Source organism: Macaca mulatta, chromosome 3 (genome assembly GCF_049350105.2).
Source record: "Macaca mulatta isolate MMU2019108-1 chromosome 3, T2T-MMU8v2.0, whole genome shotgun sequence".
NCBI classification, from domain to species: domain Eukaryota; kingdom Metazoa; phylum Chordata; class Mammalia; order Primates; family Cercopithecidae; genus Macaca; species Macaca mulatta.
This window is the reverse complement of record NC_133408.1, coordinates 191,830,516-191,855,254: the sequence shown is the minus strand read 5'-3', so window position 1 is coordinate 191,855,254 and position 24,739 is coordinate 191,830,516. Positions and strand designations below refer to the sequence as shown.

Genomic DNA, 24,739 nt, shown 5'->3' with positions numbered 1-24,739 from the left:
AGTTAACATCCTAGCTACTAGAAGGGAAAGCGAACAACATCGCTGGAAAAGGAGCCTATCGTTTTTACCTTACACTAAAACTACATTGCGAAGATCAAAAGAAATCAGGATGAGAGTGTGCCTCTTAATGCCAGGCCCAAAGTAGATGCTTATTAAATGAGTCAATCCTTCACAAATGGTTGATAGGTCTTACTATTTCTCCCCTATTCAAATCTAGAATTTGTTCACTCCCATATACTAATCGATAGTGAATGGAAAGCACAAAATAGATCATCGTCCAAGCATCAGGTATTAGCCTGAGAAATCCAGAATCCCATATTTGTAACTGTCCTCCTTGAGAAAGTGCATTTTTCAGGCAGATTCTAGCCCCATTTTTCTTTTTACCATTTTTACATATAAGAGGTGGCTTAGAAATACTTCGAAATTTGCCTCTTCGTCACAACACACTGAACGTTAAAATCAAGTGGTTGGGTTTTTATTGGCTTATTTTGTCTTTAACCGTTTTATTTCTCGAGCTGTCATCGTTCTTTTCGTATTACATCCTTATGAACCTTTTCTGGATTAAAAAAATGACGTTATAATAACGAAACTCTAACTGGCGTTGGATTAGGACGAAGTTGACTCCATTCCTTTTCCTCCCCGTAGTGTGGGCGCTACGAGGAAAGACCTCGGCGAGAACCAGCGAAGCCCGGGCTGCCCTTGCCGTGCGGGCGCACACTTGCTCCCCGCGCCGGGCTGCCCCGGGCGGCCGCGGCAGCCTCGGCGTGTGTCCGCGGCTCCCTCCCGCCCTCGCCCGCAGTCCCCCGATCCCGATCCCGGATCTCTGGGTCCACAGCTTGGCTCCCTCCCGAGCCGGAGCCGGAGCCGGAGCCGGAGTCGCGGCTGGGCCCGGCCGCCGCGTCACAGGGGGAGGGAACCCGGGGGGAGGGGGAGGGGCGGTGAGGTCAGCGGCGGCGGCGCGTCCGCGGGCGGCGGGAGCGGCGCATGCGCGGAGCGAGGCCCGTGAGTGGCAGCGGCGGCGAGCGGGGGGCGGGCGAGGGGCCGAGAGTGGGGGAGCGGGCGGGGGCCGTCGAGGCGGCGGTGTGTGGGCGCGACGGCTGCGAGTTGGAGAGGTCTGTGGTGCGGGTCGCCCCGGGGGAGCCCCGGCGCGGGCCTCGCGCGACGGCCACGGTCGCGCGGCGTGTGTGTGGGGTCCACGCACACCCGCAAAACTTCCTCCTCCCCTGCTCCGGGAGAGCGAGCGAGCGTGTGTGAGAGAGCGAGTGTGAGGAGCGAGCCGCGGCCCGGCGTCCAGCGCCGCCACTGGAGCAGCTGTCAAAACTTCGCCGCCGCCGCCCGGGCCTGACGGGCCTGACGCGCGGGGGAGGGGCGGCCGGCCGGGGGCGCGACCCCCTCGCCGCCCCCGCCCGGCCCCGCGGCCCGCCCTCCCCGCGCCGGGCCCCTTTCTCCTCCCGCCGCGGGCGGCCCGGGGGAGGGGCCGCGGGCGGAGACCCCGGGGGCCGGCGCCCCTCACGCCGCCCGCCCGCCCGGCTGCCCCGCCCGCCCGCACCCGCCGGCCCCGCCCGCCCCGCACCGCCCGCCCCGCCCGCCGCCCCCCGCCCGGCCCCTGCGCGCGGAGGTGCGCGCGCCCGCGCCGATGTGTGTGAGTGCGTGTCCTGCTCGCTCCATGTTGCCGCCTCTCCCGGTACCTGCTGCTGCTCCCGGGGCTGCGGGAAATGCGAGAGGCTGAGCCGGGGAGGAGGAACCCGAGCAGCAGCGGCGGCGGCGGCGGCGGCCGCGGCGGCGGGAGGAGCCCCCCAGGAGGAGGACCGGGATCCATGTGTCTTTCCTGGTGACTAGGATGTCGTCGGAGGAGGACAAGAGCGTGGAGCAGCCGCAGCCGCCGCCACCACCCCCCGAGGAGCCTGGAGCCCCGGCCCCGAGCCCCGCAGCCGCAGACAAAAGACCTCGGGGCCGGCCTCGCAAAGATGGCGCTTCCCCTTTCCAGAGAGCCAGAAAGAAGTAAGTTGAGTGCGAGGGAGCCAGGCCGGGAGCCAGCGGCGGCGCCGGGCCGGAGCTGTCACCGGGCGCCCGCCCCGCGGCCTCCGCGCCCCGGCGCCCCCCGGCGGGGTGGGGGCGGGGCGGGCCCGCGGGCGGCGGCGGCTCCCGGCCCCGGCCCCGCGCCCCTCGGTAGCCGCCCGCGCCCGGCCTCCCCCGCTCCGCGCCGCCCGCCCGGGCTCCCGCCGGCGCCGGGCTCCGCACACTTTACTTTTCAGTCGGGCCTTTTCGCTGGGTCTTCTCCGCGAGTCTTCTTTTGGAGAAATTTCTCGTAGCCGCGTCTTGGCCTAGCTGGATCATTGAGAAAACAAACCCGGAGCGCGCCCAGGTAGTCCCCGGACGGACTCCGGGCGAACCGCCGAGCCGTCGGCGCTCGGGAAACTCTCGGAGCTGTCAAAACGCCCGGACCGGGTGGTCTCGGGGCGCGGGCTGGGGGCGAGAAGAAAGCGGCCGGGCGAGTGCAGCTTTTGTTTGTCAGCGACTTGCTCCTGGAACTTTTCCTGGTCCCAAACCTGTGTTTTCTTCTTTTGATGATATATTAGGAAGCCATTTGACTTCTTCCTTCCCCCTCCCCCAACACCCAGAACCGCACGCCCGGGCTCCGAAAGCACAACTTCTGTGGGATCCCATAGCTTCGGGGAACGGCCTGCCCAAGTTTTGGAGACGTAGCCAGTGTCCCCTCGTAAGGCAGAATACCAAGAGCGCTTATTCGGAGACAGTGCAGATATAAATGTGGCTTCTCTCGTCAGTCTTAGCTGTAAGGGGCTTGGGAATAGGTTCGCCTGCCTTTGAGCATACAGTAGGGCTCGACACAAGCTTATTAGAGGACCAGAAATGTCTTACAGAACGGTATTTGACGGCTTTGCCTGTAAATGAAGAAACCCGTTTTAGTGCCAGCGAACTGCTTGGCTTCTGTGGCTCTTGTGTGTGCCGTGGAAGAACTGTGACTGTCTCTCGAAGTTGTAGAATGGCGTGTGTGCTTACTCATTTCATGATATGATATTCTCATTGAACTGTCGGGACTGGAAGGGTGCGCTGAGACATGAAGGAAGCCAGCACGTTCATGGATAGGCTGTTTCTTTGGTTCGGGTGCATTCATTTAGTAATAATATTGTTGTTTGGTGATTTGTAGTAAAAATAGTAGCGTGAACTGAGGCATAGCAGAGGTGGGTTGTGGGAACCCATTAAGCTCTTGACTTGAATGTGCTCTTTTCTTGCCCGGGTGTCCTTTTACTATGAAATGATTCAGGGCCTTCAACTTGCCTCCATATTTTATTGCTAGCTCTTACCTAGCTATGATAATCCTGAGGGAAGCGAGTACAGGATGTGTATACATTATTACGGTAGCTTCTTCGGGATACAGAGTTAGGGCTTATTTACTATGCCACTTGCGTTGTAATATAATGGCGAATATAAAATACCCTTACTCTATATTAACTGAAATTTGGAGAAGGAAGTGGAGGTTTAAGTAATTTTTAGACGTCTAAGCCACTTTTGCATCCTTTAAAGCAACTGAGGACAAGCCATATTGGGGTTTTACCTTGATTGCCTCCCATTTCACTATTTGAAAAGCATTTCTTCATCTTTTACTGAACATTAATTTGCGATTATTGTTTTAAATTTGCATTTTAATTCTTACCCTAGAAAGAGTAGATCTATGTTGTCACACCCCACACCCCATACTCATGCACACGCGCACACTCACACGCACGCGCACACTCGCACACACACTCTACTTTTGAAATGAGCTCATTTGTATTAGTGCAGCTCCTGGGTGCACTGGACGATGAGGATATTACCACTTTATTATTTTAATTCTTAATCTCATATTATGAAGAAATAGGTAGCCTTTGGAGAAAATAAATTTCTGCTGAATGGCAGTGTAACCTAACACTATGAAACATCAAAACTTTTGGAAATATGTAGAACAAATGTAAGTCTTTAGAGAGCTTTTTCTTTTAGATTTGAAAACTAGTACTGCATTCTTTGTAGGAAAGTAAAGTCTACTGGTAAATTTGACAGGTCTAAACTTTTTAGAGCTTTTTTTTTTTGAAATTGTGTCTTTTGAAGGGAATGGAATCTCCAGTTGTATTTAGAAACGTAAATGGAAACTAACAAATGAGTTGGAAAGCAAAGAGAAGGTTTTTCAATTGTCTATCTCTATATTGTCTAAGAATCCATGCAGAAAAGACCCTGTAGTTGAGTAGTAAAGACTCTGAAAGTGAAACTTATGTGTAACCAGTGTAGATGAGGTTTGTAATGAGTGAAATTATGTGAAATTGCAAATAATTCACCTGAGAAATGAAAATTAATCTTCTTTGCTAAATACCATAGAGGTATTTTAAGTTGTTAACGTTACTTAGATGTTCATTAACTTAGTGAGTTACATTAAGTAGAGAAGATGTCCTCCCCCCCCCCCTGCCCCCCGCCATGAAGTCTTGGTTTGTAGCCCAGGCTGTAGTGCAGTGTTATGATCTAGGCTCACCACAACCTCCGCCTCCTGGATTCAAGTGATTCTCCTGCCTCAGCCTCCAGAGTAGCTGGGATTACAGGCAAGCACCATTGCACCCGGCTAATTTTTTGTATTTAGTAGAGACAGGGTTTCATCATGTTGGCCAGGCTGGTCTTGAACCCCCAACCTCAGGTAATCCACCCGGCTTGGCCTCCCAAAGTGCCAGGATTACAGGCGTGAGCCACCGCACCCGGCTGAGAAGATGCCTTTTGACACTAAAGTGGATTTGTGTATTTATCTTTGGCTTAAAAAAACATGCACCACCGGCCGGGCGCGGTGGCTCAAGCCTGTAATCCCAGCACTTTGGGAGGCCGAGTCGGGTGGATCACGAGGTCAGGAGATCGAGACCATCCTGGCGAACACCGTGAAACCCCGTCTCTACTAAAAAATACGAAAAACTAGCCGGGCGAGGTGGCGGGCGCCTGTAGTCCCAGCTACTCGGGAGGCTGAGGCAGGAGAATGGCGTAAACCCGGGAGGTGGAGCTTGCAGTGAGCTGAGATCCGGCCACTGCACTCCAGCCCGGGCTACAGAGCGAGACTCTGTCTCAAAAAAAAAAAAAAAAACAAAAAAAACCATGCACCACCAATTACACTTTCCTCAAGTTTAAAATTTTAATAATTAGGTAAATAAATAAAGCATTTTCTTGTCTTACAGTGTTAGCTAGATTGTTTTTGTGTGTTTTATCATGAATTAAAAGCATAGCTGTGTAGTTACTGCTTTTACATTAACTATAAATACTTTTAAATTTTGTTTACTACCTAAAATCAAGAAATTTGAACTGAAGCTATTAATCTTAGAGTTGGAAAGGTAAGTACATAGAGATTTTCTGTTGTACAAATGTCAGGTGGCACAGTGAAATTTACATTCATTTGAAAGTTCCCCTTAACTGTAAAGAATATCAAATTATTTGATAATTTGGAGTAGTTCATAATTTTTATCAGAGGCATAGGTCTTAACCATTAGCAAGCCTCTGTCAGAATATGCACGTATTAAAGATCTGATTATTTTTGTGTTAATGTTAAAAAATTTTTCGGAATATTTTATTTTTTCCATCTTTACACCGTAAATTCACATTACCAAGTTGGGAAGCCAAAGAAACAGTCTACTGTACTATGTTTCTTACCAGTTCATGAAAATTGATGTTAGAAATGGTGTGGGTTGGCCGGGCGCGGTGGCTCAAGCCTGTAATCCCAGCACTTTGGGAGGCCGAGACGGGCGGATCACGAGGTCAGGAGATCGAGACCATCCTGGCGAACACGGTGAAACCCTGTCTCTACTAAAAAATACAAAAAAACTAGCCGGGTGAGGTGGCGGGCGACTGTAGTCCCAGCTACTCAGGAGGCTGAGGCAGGAGAATGGCGTGAACCCGGGAGGCGGAGCTTGCAGTGAGCTGAGATCCAGCCACAGCACTCCAGCCTGGGTGACAGAGCGAGACTCCGTCTCAAAAAAAAAAAAAAAAAAAAAAAGAAATGGTGTGGGTGTGGGGGATAGGGGTGGGTGTACAGAAGCAGCAGGTGGTAGGGATAGGATTTCTGAAGCACTATCCTTGGCCCTTTTTGAGTAAACTCTTTATACCCTGAACCACTTTCTTTTCAGAGGGCAATTGCTATTATTAGAGAGCCACCTTAAGCGTTATTATTGTAGAAAAATTAGGCACAACCAGTGATTGCCATTACAAGGACCAGCAAAAATGGCTAGGTTGCTACTCCGTATTTGTAATGCCCTTCCCCCAACAAAATTTCTCCTTTTCATAGCTGTGAATTTGAAATAAGTGATAGAAAACTGTACTGCATTACAATATATATCGTTTAATAAAACAAGTTTATAGTTGAGAGATAGCACTATTATTCATGCTTTTTGAGATAATGCAAATTTGTAATTTTTATGACAGCAATTCTTAGTAATTTATTGTCCAAGAGATTTGGTAAAATTTTTGATACCTATTGGTCTTTGGGACTCAGTAGGCACTGAAATGTTTTAATTCAGTTGAAAAGTTGGTTCAGGATTGCTACCCTCTCTTACCTGTTAGGAGGTTGTTCTTTAACCTGACCTGAAATGCCCATGAATAAGAACCTGGTTTTTTTTTTTTTTTTTTTTTTTTTGACGAGTCTCGCTCTGTCTGCCCAGGCTGGAGTGCAGTGGTGTGATCTCGGCTCACTGCAGCTTCCGCCTCCCAGGTTCAAGTGATTCTCCTGTCTCAGCCTCCTGAGTAGCTGGAGTAGCTGGGACTACAGGTGCATACCACTATGCCTGGCTGATTTTTGTATTTTTAGTAGAGACGGGGTTTCACCGTGTTAGCCAGGATGGTCTAAATCTATTGACCTTGTGCCTTGTGATCTGCCTGCCTCGGCCTCCCAAAGTGCTGGGATTACGGGCGCACTACACCTGGCCCAGGGAATTTCTAATATTTGAGAAGATGTTGTTTTTAGTCTATTATACAAATTCATATAAAACGTACTGGTTACTACTATGTAAACTTGATAAACACGAATTTCCATGGAAATTTAAAAGTATCACAATTTGTTTTCCCGTTCTGAAACTTGTGATTTATTACATTTTCCTATTATTTCAGTTAATTCCATAATGCCAGATTTGTTGTCAATTTCCCGAGTGACAATCCACACTGCTTCCTCTCATTCATCTATTCCGCAAAACTGCAAAATTTCCCAGACCACAGTCAGGTTTCTCTGGGTAGATAGTGGTTGTTCAACTTTGTAAACTTAAGTCACTTTAAATTCATGACGGAGGGGCTTTGTGAAACTTCATTGACCTTCCAAGGTGAAAATTGGTCAGTTTTCAGTTATAAAGGACATTAAGGATGGGTCTGGTGGCTGATACATGTAATCCCAGCACTTTGGGGATACTGAGTCAGGAGGCTCACTTGATCCTTATTTAAAAGGAGTTTGAGACCAGCCTGGGCAACAAAGTGAGGCCTTGTCTCTACAAAAAATCAGCTGGGTGTGGTGGTAGGTACCTGTAGTCCCAACTACTATGGAGGCTAAGCTGAGAGAGGATTGTGTGAGGCTTGGATGTTGAGGCTGCAGTGAAGCGAGATCGCGCCACTACGTTCTAGTCAGGTGACAGAGCAAGACTCTCTAAATAAATAGGAATGTTAGATGGTCTCTCTGCGCTCTTGCCTGGTGCGGACGTGTTAAGATACCCTCGCTAGGTTGTGATTTAGTTTTTAATCTGTGAGATGTTTGGGCCAAACAATTTTTAGCTGCCATGGAATAAACTTGCCAGTCAGTGTGTGAGTTTGTGTTTGCGTTTACTTTTTTTATTTGTATATTGTTCTGGTCCATTTTTATCTTTTAATTTCAGAAAGCTGATTAATCTCTTCCTTTTCTCTTTAAATATTTTCTTTATCATGTTTGTGTTACAGTGGTTATTTTGAGAACTTTTTGGCAGGATAAGTTGGAAAAGTTATGAAGTAGAATAGAGATTTTTTTTTTTTTTTTTTTTTTTTTTTTGAGATGGAGTCTCACTCTCTTGCCCAGGCTGGAGTGTGGTGATGTGATCCTGGCACACTGCAGCCGCCACTCTCCAGGTTCAAGCGATTCTTCTGGCTCAGCCTCCTAAAAAGCTGGGATTACAGTTGCATGCCACTACACCCAGCTAATTTTTGTGTTTTTATAGAGATGGGGGTTTCACCATGTTGGCCAGGCTGGTCTCGAACTCCTGACCTCAGGTAATCTGCTCGCCTCGGCCTCCCAAAGTGCTGGGATTACAGACATGAGCCACCACACCTGGCTGAGATGATTTCTTTTTTTATTATGGCCATTGCCTATAGATGTAAACTGGTGGTTATCTGTAAAAATGTAATAGAAAGGCCGGGCGTGGTACCTCACACCTGTAATCCTAGCACTTTGGGAGGCTGAGGCCAGTGGATCACAAGGTCAGGAGTTCGAGACCAGCCTGGCCAATATGGTGAAACCTTGTCTCTACTAAAAATACAAAAATTAGCCGTGTGTGGTGTGGGCACCTATAGTCCCAGTGACTCGGGAGGCTGAGGCAGGAGAATCGCTTGAACCCCGGAGGCGTAGGTTTCAGTGAGCTGAGATTGCGCTGTTGCACACCAGCCTGGGTGACAGAGTGAGACCCTGTCTCAAAAAGAAAAAAGAAAAAAGAAAAAGTAATAGACCAATCTTGAATTTATAACTGGAAGTGTGGATCCCTTTATTTGCAGAATTTGAGGGACTTAAGAGCACAAGTTAAGAGAAACAGAAATGACACAGCTCTTTTTGCACTTTGTAATATTCTAGAAAAAGCCTCATGTAAAAGGTAGGAAAATTGTTTCACTTTGTTTCTGCTGTTAATTTTGTGATGGCAGTAACTACATATGATCCACAAATGTAAAAATTGTTTAGCAAGTCTTAAGTTTTCTATACTTTTCTGTAACTTTTTAGGTCTTTCATTTGGTACATGTTATTTAAAGAGCTACAAAGTGCAAAGTATGTCCTGGGATGAACAGTCAACCCTGGAAGATTCATTGTGGCCTAGAGGGGTGCTCAAAGATTTGGAGGAAGTAGTATTTGAATTAGACCTTGAAGGATTGGTGGGATTTAGCTAAGTAGAATGACAAGAGAATAAGTGTGTGAGGGAGCAATGTGAATGAAATTATTGAGGGAAGGAGGTGTAAAAGGTGGGGTGGCGTGTGACTGTCTGACTAGAACAGAGGCTGCGTGTAGTGGTGAGGCCAAGCTGTGATAGTTCTTGAATGCCAGACTCATGAGTTAGGGCTTTATCTGGTAGGCCAGGAGTTATAAACTGCTTACAGGGAGCAGCTAAGCAATTTAAATGAATAGTAGGCTGCTTCTAAGAATCTGAATGACAACTGACACTTTAGACCTTGGGTTGGGGAGAAAATGGGAAATAAAAACAGCCTTGGGGAAGTCTAGGAGTTCTTATGCTCTGCTTAAGGTGAAACTGATACAAAATTCTGGCTGATGGTTGCTATTTGAGATGCTGTTTCTAGATTTTTCAAGAGGGTGGATGGAAACTTGGATTTTTATGATTTTTTTTTTCTTTTTTGAGATGGAGTTTTACTCTTGTTGCCCAGGTTAGAGGGCAATGGTGCGCTCTCGGCTCACTGCAACCTCTTCCTCCTGGGTACGAGCAATTCTCCTTCCTCAGCCTCCCGAGTAGCTGGGATTACAGGCGCCCACCACCATGCCCGGCTAGTTTTTTTTTTTTTTTTTTTTTGTAGTTTTAGTAGAGACGAGGTTTCACCATGTTGGCAAGGCTGGTCTCGAACTCCTGACCTCAGGTGATCCACCCGCCTTGGCCTCCCGAAGTGCTGGAATTACAGGCATGAGCCACTGTGCCCAGCCCTTTTTATGATTTTTAAACTTGGATTTTAGATGTTTTTCATTAATTAGAATCTAAAACAGTATTTGTGACTACACCTTTTAGACTAGGTTTAATCCATGGACCACCAGGGGACTACAGGTCTCAATCTCTGCTTTATGCCCGATTATTTTATTTTTTAAATGAAAGTTTTCAAAGTAGGTATTTACAGTATTCTTGAGGATAGGAACCTTACTAAATTTCTTTGTATTCTGTTTAGCATTTTATGCATTTGAATGTAGGCACTCAAGTACTTGGCGATTTAATGATGACTATTATTAAAAAAAACACTCTGGTAATAATATGGAGGCAGGAGTTACCTGGAGGCAGAGATAATAGGCTGTTACAATAGTAGTATGAGTGATCAAGCCAAAGCGTAGAATGTTGGTAGTGTGAATGGGGAGGAAGATCCCAGTCCCTGCAAAGGAGGAATTCGGAAGTTTCTGGCATAGATGTTGTAGCAGGCATCCAGATCGATTGGATGCCTGCTAAGCATTTGTGGAAGTAGGACTGGAGTTGAGTAATCGATTAGGGTAAGTATTTAAAGATGTTACTTAACATGTAGTCACTGAGAATATGGGGTATGGGAAATAGTAAAGGATTAGGATGCTTTGTTGCCCTTAGGAGATGGGGGACCAATTATACCCAGAAAAACAAGAAAGGAAATCAGAATATATTCTCATTACAAGTGGACAACATACACATACAGAGATGCTCATGGCAGCAGTATTAGTAGTAGAGAAAAGTTGGCAACAAGAAAATACCCATTAATGGACTACCATGCAGTTTTAAATCAAGACAGAGAGATAGATCTGTGGACCCTGAAGTGGGAGAATGTCTATGATATATTGTTGAATTAGAGAAAAACCTTTCCAAAAGTTTAAAGCAGTAAGTTTAGTAGTAACATTATTTTGTGAAAAGCACGTAAACCCGAACTGTGCATGTATTTTGTGCATATAAAAATATTGGGAAGGATACATAATATTAATACTCTGGGGGCCTGGCGCGGTGGCTCACGCCTGTAAGTCCAGCACTTTGGGAGGTCAAGGAGGGTGAGTCACGAGGTCAGGAGTTCAGGACCAGCCGGGCCAAGATGGTGAAACCCGATGTCTACTAAAACTACAAAAATTAGCCGGTCATGGTGGCAGGTGCCTGTAATCCCAGCCACTCGGGAGGCTGAGGCAGGAGAATTGCTTGAACCTGGGCAGCAGCGTTTGCAGTGAGCTGAAATTGTGCCGTTGCACTTCAGCCTGGGCGACAGGGTGAGACTCTGTCTCAAAAAAAAAAAAAAAAACAACTCTGGGGAGTATATTCTTTCAATATACATCTATGCATTAAAAACAAAAAAGCCTCGGGAGGCTGAGGCAGGAGAATGGTGTAAGCCCGGGAGGTGGAGCTTGCAGTGAGCTGAGATCCGGCCACTGCACTCCAGCCTGGGCGAAAGAGCGAGACTCTGTCTCAAAAAATAATTAATTAGGCCGGGCGAGGTGGCTCAAGCCTGTAATCCCAGCACTTTGGGAGGCCGAGACGGGCGGATCACGAGGTCAGGAGATCGAGACCATCCTGGCTAACACAGTGAAACCCTGTCTCTACTAAAAATACAAAAACTTAGCCGGGTGAGGTGGCAGGCGCCTGTAGTCCCAGCTACTCGGGAGGCTGAGGCAGGAGAATGGCGTGAACCCGGGAGGCGGAGCTTGCAGTGAGCTGAGATCCGGCCACTGCACTCCAGCCTGGGTGACAGAGCGAGACTCCATCTCAAAAAAAAAAAAAAAAAAAAAAAAAAAAATTAATTAAATTAAATAAAATAAAAATAAAAAAAACTAATAGTTCAAAAAAAGTAAATCATTTGACAAATGAGAAAACCAAATTCTGTGGACATCACTGATTATAGAGCTAAGACCTTCTGGATTCAAGTCTAGGTTGTACTACATATTAGCTGTTTGACCTTGGGCAAGTTATTTAAATTTTTTGTGCCATGGTTGCCTCACCTGTAGAGAGGACATAATAATACACCTAATTTAGCATTGTTGTGAATTTATATATGTGTAGAATTTAGAACAGTTTCTGGTATAGACTAAGTCCCATTAAGAGGTGCTATTGTAAGGATTTAACTACTGTTGTTACTATCATTGCCAGTAATCATCAATCATCAACCAGTTGCCTATTATCAACTATTTAGAGACAGAAGTGATTAGAAACCAAATTCACTCTAAAAGTGCCATGATACAAGGCTGGGTATGTTGGCTCACACCTGTAATGCCAGTGCTTTGGGAAGCAAAGGTGGGAGGATTGCTTAAGTCTAGGAGTTTGAGACCAGCCTGGGCAACGTAGTGAGACCCCCCATCTCTACAAAAAATTAAAAATAGCTGGATGCGGTGGTATGTACTTGTAGTTCCAGTTACTTGGGAGGCTGAGATGGGAGGATTGCCTGAGCCCAGGAGTTGGAGGCTACAGTGAGCCGTGATCATGCCACTGCACTCCAGCCTGGGTGACAGAGCAAGACCCTATCTCCAAAAAAAAAAAAAAAAACTATGACGTAAAATAATGCAGTTGTTATTGGAGGCGGGGATAGTGGGGTGGCAAAGATTTTCTTAGTGTGCAGATGTCCCCAATAAAGAGAAAAAGAAGAAACATTTTTAAAAAGCTAGGTCAACAGAAATCTCTATGCAGTGTTTTTCTTTTTTTTCTTTTTTTTTTTTTTTTTTGGAGACGGAGTCTCGCTCTGTCGCCCAGGCTGGAGTGCAGTGGCCGGATCTCAGCTCACTGCAAGCTCCGCCTCCCGGGTTCGGGCCATTCTCCTGTCTCAGCCTCCTGAGTAGCTGGGACTACAGGCGCCCGCCACCTCGCCCGGCTAGTTTTTTGTATTTTTTAGTAGAGACGGGGTTTCACCGTGTTAGCCAGGATGGTCTCGATCTCCTGACCTAGTGATCCGCCCGTCTCGGCCTCCCAAAGTGCTGGGATTACAGGCTTGAGCCACCGCGCCCGGCCTGCAGTGTTTTTCATTATGAGCAATACACGAAAAACAACCAAAGCAATTCCCTAGGAGTTGTATATGTAGTAATAATATTCCAATTTTTTTGTTTTTGTTTTTTGAGACAGAGTCTCGCTCTGTTGCCCAGGCTGGAGTGCAGTGGCATGATCTTGGCTCACTGCAAGCTCCGCCTCCCGGGTTCACGCCATTTTCCTGCCTTAGCCTCCCAAGTAGCTGGGACTACAGGCGCCCGCCACCACGCCCGGCTAATTTTTTGTATTTGTAGTAGAGATGGGGTTTCACTATGTTAGCCAGGATGGTCTCGATCGCCTGACCTCACCTCATGATCCACCTGCTTTGGCCTCCCAAAGTGCTGGGATTACAGGCATGAGCCACTGTGCCCGGCCCCCAAATTTTTTATTGCTCAAACCTTTAAATGTTGTTAGAGTAGATTTTTACATGTTATAACTCTGCTGGCTAGGGTTTTATTAGTAGGCCTACCTCAGTGAGACTTATTTTAGGTGGTTTTAAAATAATTTCTTACATCTTTTGTCTTTGGTCACTTTAAATCTTTACACCTTATTGTAATCGATTTACATTAGAAGCAGCATACTTGATGGTCTCAGTGAAGTCTGTGTGGTTTTGTTCTTTTAGTGGGGCCTAGCAAAAAAAGAATTTCCTTGATTTCCTGATCTTTGGGATTCTAATCATATGTACCACATTTGGAATAAGCACATAGTTGAATATAAAATGACAAAATGAAACATAACCATATTTTTTACCTTAAAGTTCTCATCATTGGATTGTTCTACCATAGTTGAAGTGTTTGGTTAGTATGGCCAAGTTTTTGTTTGGAATTTTGCTCTTGTCGCCCAGGCTGAAGTGCAGTGGCACGATCTTGGCTTACTGCCACCTCAGCCTCCCGGGTTCAAGCGATTCTCCTTCCTCAGCCTCCCGAGTAGCTAAGATTACAGGCACCCCGCCACCATGTCCGGCTAATTTTTGTATTTTTAATAGAAATGGGGTTTCACCATGTTGGCCAGGCTGGTCTCGAACTCCTGACCTCAGGTGATCCACTCGCCTTGGCCTTCCAAAGTGCAGGGATTACAGATGTGAGCCACTGTGCCTGGCCCTAAGTTTTTCTTACATTAGACTTTCACCTTATAGAGTTGTAGAATATTAAAACTATTAATAGGTGAGAATTCAAGAAGATTGAGTGTAACCCCTCATTTTATAGATAACTGAGCCCCAGAGAGATTATGGAATGCTAGAAATCATATATTAAGGTGTTACTTGTACAGTAGAGAAAAGGAGGAGATGGTAGTCTACTGTATTGGTGACCCATAGTGAACCATGCCTGCTGGTATTCATGCTATTGTATAGTCACCTCCCTTTGTATCTTGCCTAGCCTTGTGACTCACTTTAATCAGTAGAACATAGCAAAAATGACACTCTGCTATTTTTGGGTACAAGCCTTGAGCATGTCAGGCAGCTTCTACTTTTGTACTCTTGGGAACTCTGAGTTGCTGCCATGCAAGAAGCCGTCTTACCTTGCTGGAGAGTTGATGTCTTGCTGGAGAGGAAGAGATTCCAAGACTATATGGAAAGAAGGAGGCCTAACTATCCAGTGTCTTTGCTGCCTTCAGCTCTTAGTTGACTTGCCTGTTGAATATAGACACACAAGTGATTAGTAAGATTAGCGAAGGGGCCGGCATGGTGGCTTATTACTGTGCAGTCCCAGCACTCTGGGAGGCCAAGGCAGGTGGAACACCTGAGCCCAGGAGTTCAAGACCAGCCTGGGCAATATAGCAAAACACCGTCTCTACAAAAAATACAGAAATTAGCTTGGTGTGGTGGCATGTCCCTGTAGTCCTAGCTACTCAGGAGACTGAGGTGGGAGGATTGGTCGAGCCCAGGTGGTCGAGGCTACAGTGAGCCATTATCGTGCCACTGCACTCCAGCCTGGGCGACAGCGAAGCTTCATTTCTCTCTCTCTCATGCACACAAAAGATTAACAGGAACCACGTAGCTGAGCTCAGCCCAGTTTACAAAATCATAAATAAGTAAAATGCGGGTTGTTTTAATCTGTTTGCTGGAGCAGATGGTTTTCTGAATTCAGGGACTCTAAGAACAAAGAGTATTTGGAGTTGGGTGTGGTAGCACATGCCTATAGTCCCAGCTACTCAGGAGGTTGAGGTGGGAGGATCACTTGAGCAGAGGACTTGGAGGCTGCAGTGAGCTATGATCCTGCCACTGCACCCCAACCAGCCTGGGTGACAGAACAAGACCCGGTCTCAGGGAAAAAAAAAAAAGTATTCGGGATACAAGTGATAAAAATCTTTATTTTCTGACCTCTTTTACTGAAGTAGTTAAATGAAGTTGCTCCTTAACCTTGCCCTTTATTTTTCTAAAGTACTTTGAAATAGAGATAGGTTTTTATTTTTTATTTTTTTTGAGACAGAGTTTCGCTCTTGTTGCCCAGGCTGGAATGCAGTGGTGCGATCTTGGCTCACTGCATCCTCTGCCTTCTGGGTTCAAGAGATTCTCCTGCCTCAGCCTCCCTAGTAGCTGGGATTACAGGCATGTGCCACCACGCCCAGCTGATTTTGCATTTTTTAGTAGAGACAGGGTTTCTCCATGTTGGTCAGGCTGGTCCCGAACTCCCGACCTCAGGTGATTCGTGCACCTTGGCCTCCCAAAGTGCTGGGATTACAGGCATGAGCCACCGCTCCCGGCTGATAGATTTTTATTATTGAGGAGTTTAAATAGTCTTTAAAAATGGAATTGTCACAGTGTAGATTGGGCTATAGTTAGATCATACGGAATAGAAAGATAAAAGAATTACAAATAACCCTAAAAAGGATATAATTTTACCTTTTTTTTTTTTTTGACTTGTGCGGAGATCTTTATATATTTGAGCATCCTGGACTCTTGACAGAAGAACTGATTTCTATTTCTGAGCCAATTCTTGACAGCTGGGTATGTCAGTAAGGACTAGGTTCGTCTTTATGTGATTGAAAACCCCGTAATAATAATGACTTGAACAGGAGTGTTTATTTCTGTTTCACTTCAAAGTCTGGAGTGTAGGTATTGAGGCTGGTATTGTCCCTTTGCACTGCAAAGTCATCAGGGGCGTCTCCCTTTATCTCACTTCTCAGACATTTCTAGGGTGTGGCCTTTGCCCTAAGATTCCTTGATGGCTACTAAAGTCCCAGTTACATTATATGCATGTCCCATGAAGCAAAATAGAGAAAGGAGTCCAAGGGCACACAGCTTTGTCCTTTGAAGAAGTATGGTATGTTTTCACTTACGTATAATTGGCTAGAACTATCACAGAGTTCACATGGCCACCTGTAGCTGCAAAGGAGGCTGGGAATGTAGTTTTTTTTGTTTGTTTGTTTTTGTTTTTGTTTTTTTGAGACAGAGTCTCGCTCTGTCATGCAGGCTGGAGTGCCGTGGCGCAATCTCGGCTCACTGCAACATCCGCCTGCCAGATTCAAGCAGTTCTCCTGCCTCAGCCTCCCAAGTAGCTGGGATGACAGGCATGCATCACCATGCCTGGCTAATTTTTGTATTTTTAGTAGAGACAGGGTTTCACCATGTTGGTCAGGCTGGTACGAACTCCTAACCTCCGGCAATCCACCCGCCTTGGCCTCCCAACATTTTGGAATTACAGGCGTGAGCCACCACATCTGTCTGGGAATGTAGTTTTTTTTTTTTCTTTTCTTTTTTTTTAGACGGAGTCTCACTCGGTCGCCCAGGCTGGAGTGTTGTGGCGTGATCTCGGCTCACCGCAAGCTCCGCCTCCCAGGTTCACGCCATTCTCCTGCCTCAGCCTCCCGAGTAGCTGGGACTACAGGCGCCCGCCACCTCGCCCGGCTAGTTTTTTTTGTGTTTTTAGTAGAGACAGGGTTTCACCGTGTTAGCCAGGATGGTCTCGATCTCCTGACCTTGTGATCCGCCCGCCTCGGCCTCCCAAAGTGCTGGGATTACAGGCTTGAGCCACCGCACCCGGCCCCATATTTTAAAGTTTTCTAGTAAACCTGAGTTCCCACTTCTTTTTTTTCCTTCCAGCTTTTATTTTAGGTTCAGGGGTTACATGCACAGATTTGTTGACATGGGCACATTGTGTGTCGCTGAGGCTTAGTGCACAAATGATTTTGTCACTCAGATAGCAGAGTACCCAGTAGGTAGTTTTTGGATCCTCACCTTCCTCCCAGCCTCCACCCTCGAGTAAGCCCTGGTGTCTCTTGGTCCCCTTTGTGTCCACCTGTACTTAGTGTTTAGCTCCCACTTGGAAGTCAGAACACACAGTATTTGGTTTTCTGTTAATTAATTCGCTTACAAATAATGGCCTCCAGCTGCATCCATGCTGTGCAAAGGATAATTTCATTCTTTTTTTATGGCTGCACAGTATTCTATCTTGTATATGTACTGTGTTTTCTTTATCCAGTCCACTGTTGATGGGCATTTAGGTTGATTCCATGTCTTTGCTATTGTGCAAAGTCCTGTGATGAACATATGTGTATGTGTGTCTTTATGGTAGAACAATTTCTATTAATTTGGGTATATACCCAGTAATTGGATTCCTGGATTGAATGGTAGTTCTCAGTTCTTTGAGAAAATCCCCAAAGTGCTTTTGACAGTGGCTGAACTAATTAACATTCCCACTAGCAGTGTATAAGCCTTCCCTTTTCTCTACAACTTTGCTAACATGTTTTTTTTTTTTGACTTTTTAATCATAGCCATTCTGACTTGTGAGATGGTATTTCATTGTGGTTTTGATTTGCATTTCTCTAATGATAAGTGATGTTGAGCATTTTTTCAGAGGCGTGTTGGCCACATGTATGTCTTCTTTTGAGAAGTGTCTGTTCATGCCCTTTGCCCATTTTTTAAATGGGGTTGTTTTTTGCTTGTTGATTTAAGTTCCTTATAGATTCTGTATATTAGGCCTGTTTTTAAAATTTATTTTTATTTACTTTTTATTTTTTTTAGATGGAGTCTCACTCTTTCGCCAGGCTGGAGTGCAGTGGTGTGATCTCGGCTCACTGCAATCTCTGCCTCCCGGGTTCAAGTGATTCTTCTGCCTCAGCCTCCCGAGTAGCTGGGACTACAGGCGTGCACCACCGCACCCAGCTAATTTTTGTATTTTTAGTAGAGATGGTGGTTCACCCATGTTGGCCAGGATGATCTCGATCTCCTGATCTTGTGATCCGCCTGCCTCGGCCTCCCAAAGTGCTGGGATTACAAGTGTGAGCCACTGCACCAGGCCAGGCCTTTGTTGAATGCATAGTTTGCAGATATTTTCTCCTGTTTACTTAGGTTATCTGTTTACTCTGTTGATAATTTCTTTTGCTGTGCAAAAGTTCCCACTTTGTGCAGAACATTCTAAACACTGGAGATAGGGATGATGTAGAGAAATACTAAACTGCTTTAATGTGTATATCAGAATATATAGACTATGTTGTGGTGACAAAGAATCCCAATTCTTAGTGGCATCAGTCAACAGAGGTTCATTTCTTGCTCGTGTTATGTGTTCATCACAGATCCGCGTGGGTGTTAGATTATAGGTGACTTAAAATCTCTTCCTTTCAAAGTGCATTCCTAAAGCATGGTTTATTCTTAGTCAGATTTGCTTTTCCTATTTGTTCTCTGTTAATCACCCAAGGAGGATGTTAGGTGAAATCAAATACTGAGAATCTGCTGTGTGTTACACACTGGAGAGACCAAAACAAGGCAAGATCCCTATCCTCAATTTCTAATAACTCAGTGCACACTGTAATGCAAATGACACATTTTACAATAGATTTCAGAACGTGCTGAGGAGGCTTAGAGAAGGAAGGGACTCATCCCAGAGGAACTGAAGAAAGAAGACATCTGTGTTGAGTCTTTAAAAATGAAAACAGACTTTACTGAAGAGAAAAGGGGGAGTGAGAAACTAGTACAGGGCTATTATGTGTTAGGCACTACCAGTGCTTACCAGAAGTTACCTGTTTTGATAATTGCTAATCACATGGGATTGAATCATTAGTATGTTTTACAAATGAAGGATTAATTTTTATATAGCTTGTGATTGAGTCAGGATTTGAATCCAGGTGTGTCTGACCCTCACCTTTGCTTTGTAAGAGACTACACAGTCCAGTATGGCAGGAAATGAGGAAGGGAAAGTAAATTGGGCATTTTGAATATTAACTGTAGACAACAGGGAGCCATTGAAGATGTTAAACAGAGGTATAACATTGTGCCCGTGTTAGAAAAACAACTTTGACAACAACTATAAAACTGGAACTAATGATTTTATTGCATGTGGTTAAGTATCAAATGAGGTATAACTTCTGATCTTCTTTGTAATATTTTATAATTTTCAATGCACAGGTCTTGTACTTTTTTGTTAAATTGATTCCTAAGTATTACATTGTTTTTGATGTTGTTATAAATGTAATTGTTTTCTTTCTTTTTTATTTTTTGGGACAGAGTCTTGCTCTGTTGCCCAGGCAGGAGCACAGTGGCATGATCTCGGCTCACTGCAGCCTCTGCCTCCCGAGTTCAAGCAATTCTCCTGCCTCAGCCTCCTGAATAGCTGGGATTACAGGCGCCTGCCATCATGTCTGGCTAATTTTTTGTATTTTTAGTAGAGACGGACTTTCACCATGTTGGCCAGGCTGGTCTCAAACTTCTGACCTTGTGATCCGCCCGCCTCAGCCTCCGAAAATGCTGGGATTACAGACATGAGCCACCAAGCCCAGTCTTTTTTTTTTTTTTTTAAATTAAAAAAAAATCTTTTTCTGTAGGGACAGTCATTTCACTATATAGCCCAGACTGGTCTCAAACTCCTAAGCTCAAGTGATCCTCCCACCTTGGCCTCTCAAAGTGCTGGCATTATAGACATGAGCTACCATGCCCAGCCTGATCTATTCTCTTTCAAACTTTTTTCATATACAGTTTGTTTTTGTGATACTACTTACGTACATGTAGAATTTTGTAGCCTACTTTCCCTTGTAACATGTAAAAGAAAATTTCCATATTGTTAATCTTTATAACATTTTGAAGGGTGCTTAAGTTTCCATTAAGTAAAACAGGGCTGGGCGCTGTCGCTCACGACTGTAATCCCAGCACTTTGAGGGCTGAGGCAGGCGTATCACAAGGTCAGGAGTTTGAGACCAGCTTGGCCAACATAGTGAAACCTCGTCTGTACTAAAAATACAAAAATTAGCCAGGTGTGGTGGCATGCGCCTGTATTCTCAGTTACTGGGGAGGCTGAGGCAGGAGAATCACTTGAATCCAGGAGGTGGAGGTTGTAGTGAGCCAAGACCACACCATTGCATTCTAGCCTGGGCGACAGAGTGAGACTGTCTCAAAAACAACAACAAAAAACTGAGTAACGACACTATCATTTATGTAACCATACACCTATCTCCCCTTTTCCTCTATCCCCTTTCTCACCGTACTGCCTTTTGCTACTATGTGTAATGCTCTGGCTGACCGTTCTGTAGATAAAGCCCTTTTCATTTTTTGGTTATTTTTATAGGACAGATTACCATAGGCCGGATAATTAGGTTAAAAAAATAAGCATGTGGCCGGGCACGGTAGCCAATAAGCATTTGGCTGGGCACGGTGGCTCACGCCTGTAATCCCAGCACTTTGGGAGGCTGAGGCCGGTGGATCACCTAGATCAGGAGTTCGAGACCAGCCTGATCAACATGGAGAAACCCCGTCTCTACTAAAAATACAAAAATTAGTTGGGCGTGGTTCTGGGCACCTGACCTCAAGTGATGTCCCCTGCCTCGGCCTCCCAAAATTTTTGGATTACAGGCATGAACCACCATGCCCAGCCCTGAAATAATCAAATAAGAGTATTTTATACTCTTATTTTATATAATATATAATATAGTGTATAATAAAAATAAGAGTATTTTTATTAAAGTTTTTAAATGCCACTCCCTAAAAAGGCTGCATCAGTTTGTAATGTCAGTAGCAATGTGCGATAGGTCTGGTGTTATCAAACCTTTGTCATGTACGATATATTAAAATCTTTATCTTAACTGAAAAAAAGTACTTTAGTTCTTAGTTTTTACTTGATTAGTAGGACTAATGAATATTTTGAATTTTTTTTTTTTTTTTTTCTTTGAGACCTGAGTCTTGCACTGTTGCCCAGGCTGGAGTACAGTGACGCAATCTTGGCTTACTGCAACCTTTCGTGTCCCAGGTTCAAGCAATTCTCCTGCCTCAGCCTCCCAAGTAGCTGGGATTACAGGTGCCCACCACAACTCCCAGCTAATTTTTTGTATTTTTAGTAGAAATGGGGTTTCACTATGTTGGCCAAGCTGGTCTTGAATGCTTGATCTCGTGATGCACTCGCCTTGGCCTCCCAAAGTGTTGGGATTACAGGTGTGAGCCACTGTGCCACCCTACTTTTGAATTTTATTACTTGTATTTATTGTGAATTGCCCAGTCGTGTTTTGCCCATAGTTTATTGGGGTGAGGGCATTCTGTTTTGTATTATTAATTTAAGCTTATTGTATAACATATTTTAAGACATTTGCTCTAAGAATTTTATCTCATTTCATTGTATAGATAATTATCTTTTGTGTGGTGAAAAGTCCCATTATTTCTTTTAGTTCATTTAAGATTTTATTCAATTATTTATAGAAGTAGTAAGAGAAATATTTGTAGATTAGGGAAACAAAGCATTGGAAGTTTTCATTCCCATTTCCTATCTAATTATTAGAACACAGTACTGGGAAGAGGAACAAAATTTTAATCATGATATTGCTGTTTTTCATAATAACCTAGGACTAGTAACAAATCCTCTCTTTTATCAAGAAAATATTGAAGGCCGGACGTCATCACCTGTAATCACAGCACTTTAGGAGGCTGAGGCAGGCTGATTGCTTGAGCTCGGGATTTCAAAATCAGTCTGGGCAAAATGGTGAGATCCCATCTCTACAAAAAAATAAAAAATTAGCTGGATGTGGTATGCACCTGTTGCCCCAGCTGCTTGGGAGACTGAGTAGGGAGGATTGCTTGAGCCTAGGAGGTTGAGGCTGCAGTGAGCTGTGATCATGCCACTGCAGTCTAGCTTGGTAGCAGAGCAAGACCCTGTCTCAAAAAGAAAAAAAGAAAGAAAGAAAGTATTGAGAAGTTAACTTATTTCATTACCTTAATGAAAAATAGTTAAGGCCCGGTGCAGTGGCTCACGCCTGTAATCCCAGCACTTTGGAATGCTGAAGCGGGTGGATCACCTGAGGTCAAGAGTTTGAGATCAGCTTGACCAACATGGTGAAACCTCTTCTCTACTAAAAATACAAAAATTAGTCGGGCATGGTGCTGGGCACCTGTAATCCCAGCTACTCGAGAGGCAGAGGTAGGAGAATCGCTTGAACCCTGGAGTTGGACGTTGCAGTGAGCTGAGATCGAGCCATTACACTCCAGCCTGAGTGACAAGAGCGAAACTCCGTCTAAAAAAAGAAAAAAATATTTTTTCCAATTACAGTATTTTTATTAAATCTTACTGAGTAGTTTTCATGTCGGCAACTCTTTGTGTTTCTTTCTTTTTTTGAGACGGAGTTTCGTGCTTGTTGCCCAGGCTGGAGTATGATGGCACGATCTTGGCTCATGGCAACCTTCGCCTCCCGAGTAGCTGGGATTACATGCATGTGCCACCATGCCCCACTAATTTTGTATTTTTAGTAGAGACGAGGTTTCTCCATGTTGGTCAGGCTGTTCTCAAACTCCCAACCTCAGGTGATCTGTCCCCCCCTCGGCCTCCCAAAGTGCCGGGATTACAGGTGTAAGCCACCACACCCAGCTCTTTGTGTGTCGTATACATTTTCTTTTTTTCTTTTTTTTTGAAACAGAGTCTCAGTATGTCACCCAGGCTGGAGTGCAGTTGCGCCATATGAGCTCACTGTAACCTCCACCTCCACCTGGGTTCAAGCGATTCTCCTGCCTCAGGCTCCTGCGTAGCTGGGATTACAGGTGTGCGACACCACGCCCAGCTAAGTTTTGTATTTTTAGTAGAGACAGGGTTTCACCATGTTGGTCAGGCTGGTCTTGGAACTCCTGACCTTGTAGTCCGCCTGCCTTGGCCTCCCGGAGTGCTGGGATTACAGGCATGAGCCATCGCGTGTGGTCTCATACATTTTCTAAATGACTTTTGTAAAATTTTTTTTTCTTCGACGGAGTTTTGCTCTTGTCACCCCGACTGGAGTGCAGTGGCGCGATCTCGGCTCACTGCAACCTCTGCCTCCTGGGTTCAAGCGATTCTCCTGTCTCAGCCTCCCAAGTAGCTGGGATTACAGGCCCCTGCCACCACACCTGGCTAATTGTTGTATTTTTAGTAGAGACGGGGTTTCACTCTGTTGACCAGGCTGGTCTTGAACTCCTGACCTCAGATGATCCACCTGCCTCGGCCTCCCAAAGTGCTGGGATTATAGGCATGAGCCACCACGCCCGGCTAATTTTTGTAACTTTAATGAGAACAAAAATCCTGGGATTGAAATTTACATAGAATTTTATTTGTAGTTGAAGTTAATTACATTACGGTGGAAATAAAAACTAGAAAGTTACATTGTATCTTCTAAACATACGTATTTAACATAATTTCACAGTTCATTATAGATGGTTCTTTGGAATGACATTTAAAAATTTTGTGGCTGGGCGCAGTGGCTCACGCCTTAATCTTAGCACTTTAGGAGGCTGAGGCGGGTGGATTTCTTGAGCTCAGGAGCTCAAGACTAGTCTGTGCAATATGGCAAAACCCTGTCTCTATAGCAAACACATAAATTACCCAGCTGTGGTGGTCCGCGTTAGTAATCCCAACTACTCGGGAGGCTAAGGTGGGACGATGACATGAACCCAGGAGGTGGAGGCTGCAGTGAGGTAAGATCGCACCAGCCTGGACAAAGTGAGACCCTGTCTCTGAAAAAAGAAATTGTTATAATGAAAGAATAGATTTACATTGTTCAGTTTTTTTTTCTCAGAATTGTAGGGTTTGTTCTTAGTCTGTCCATGTGTATACAAGCATGAACCATGCGGTCAGCAGCTTTGTAGAGGGTCTGGTTTTTGGTTATGTCTTAAATCTTAACTCCTTTTAATTATTTTTAATTTTTAGTGAGATTCCTATATCACTGTACATTTGGTAAGTACTGAGTAGGAGATGATAATCAGGATTCTGAGTTGGTAAGATTTTATAGATCTGAAAAAAGTAATTTCTTCAGGCAGAACTTGACCCTTATTTACCAGCACCACCTCCCCCCTCTGACAATATTTAAAGTCTTTAAATCATTTATTTTGACATTCTTACGTGATCCAAGACCACTATTCATTTAAGCTAGTTTATTTATTTGTTAAAACAAAAGAAGTAGCCTGCAGTTACTTGTTTCTTTTTTTGTTGTTTGGTGTCAGGAGAAGAATGGCCAGCTTCATAAGAGGATTAGAAAGTTGGAGAAGGAAAAATAAAATTGTTTATGGAGCCAGGAGAATAATTGCCCATAATTATAGATGCTTGTTTTGAGGTTTGGAAAAGGTGGTTTAAAAAACTTAAGAAAAACTGGCCGGGCACCATGGGTCACACGCCTGTAATTCCAGCACTTTGAGAGGCCGAGGCGGGCGGATCACGAGGTTAGGAGATCGAGACCATCCTGGCTAATATGGTGAAACCCCATCTCTATTAAAAAAATACAAAAAAATTAGCTGGGCGTGGTGGCCAGCGCCTGTAGTCCCAGCTACTTGGGAGGCTGAGGCAGGAGAATGGCATGAACCCGGGAAGCGGAGCTTGCAGTGAGCTGAGATCGCACCACTGCACTCTAGCCTAGGTGACAGAGCAAGACTCCGTCCCCCCCCCCCCACAAAAAAAAAAAAAAAGAAACTT

At 45.1% G+C, this 24,739-nt stretch overlaps 1 protein-coding gene across 23 annotated transcripts in view; it reads left to right on the top strand.

Moving 5' to 3' along the window:
* The first annotated feature begins 943 nt into the window (after positions 1–943).
* The window catches only part of KMT2C (lysine methyltransferase 2C), a 298,088-nt gene continuing 274,292 nt past the window's right edge, over positions 944–24,739 (top strand). For 20 of the 23 annotated variants that reach the window (XM_077997768.1, XM_077997775.1, XM_077997779.1 and 17 more), the window contains exons 1-2: positions 944–1,112; positions 1,840–2,001. In XM_077997768.1, coding sequence (XP_077853894.1) covers positions 985–1,112; positions 1,840–2,001 — 290 coding nt within the window. In that variant the 5' untranslated portion in view covers positions 944–984. Of the gene's footprint in view, positions 1,113–1,612; positions 2,002–24,739 lie in introns of those variants that run through there. The other 3 variants (XM_028846502.2, XM_028846498.2, XM_077997778.1) reach the window with 2 other exon arrangements.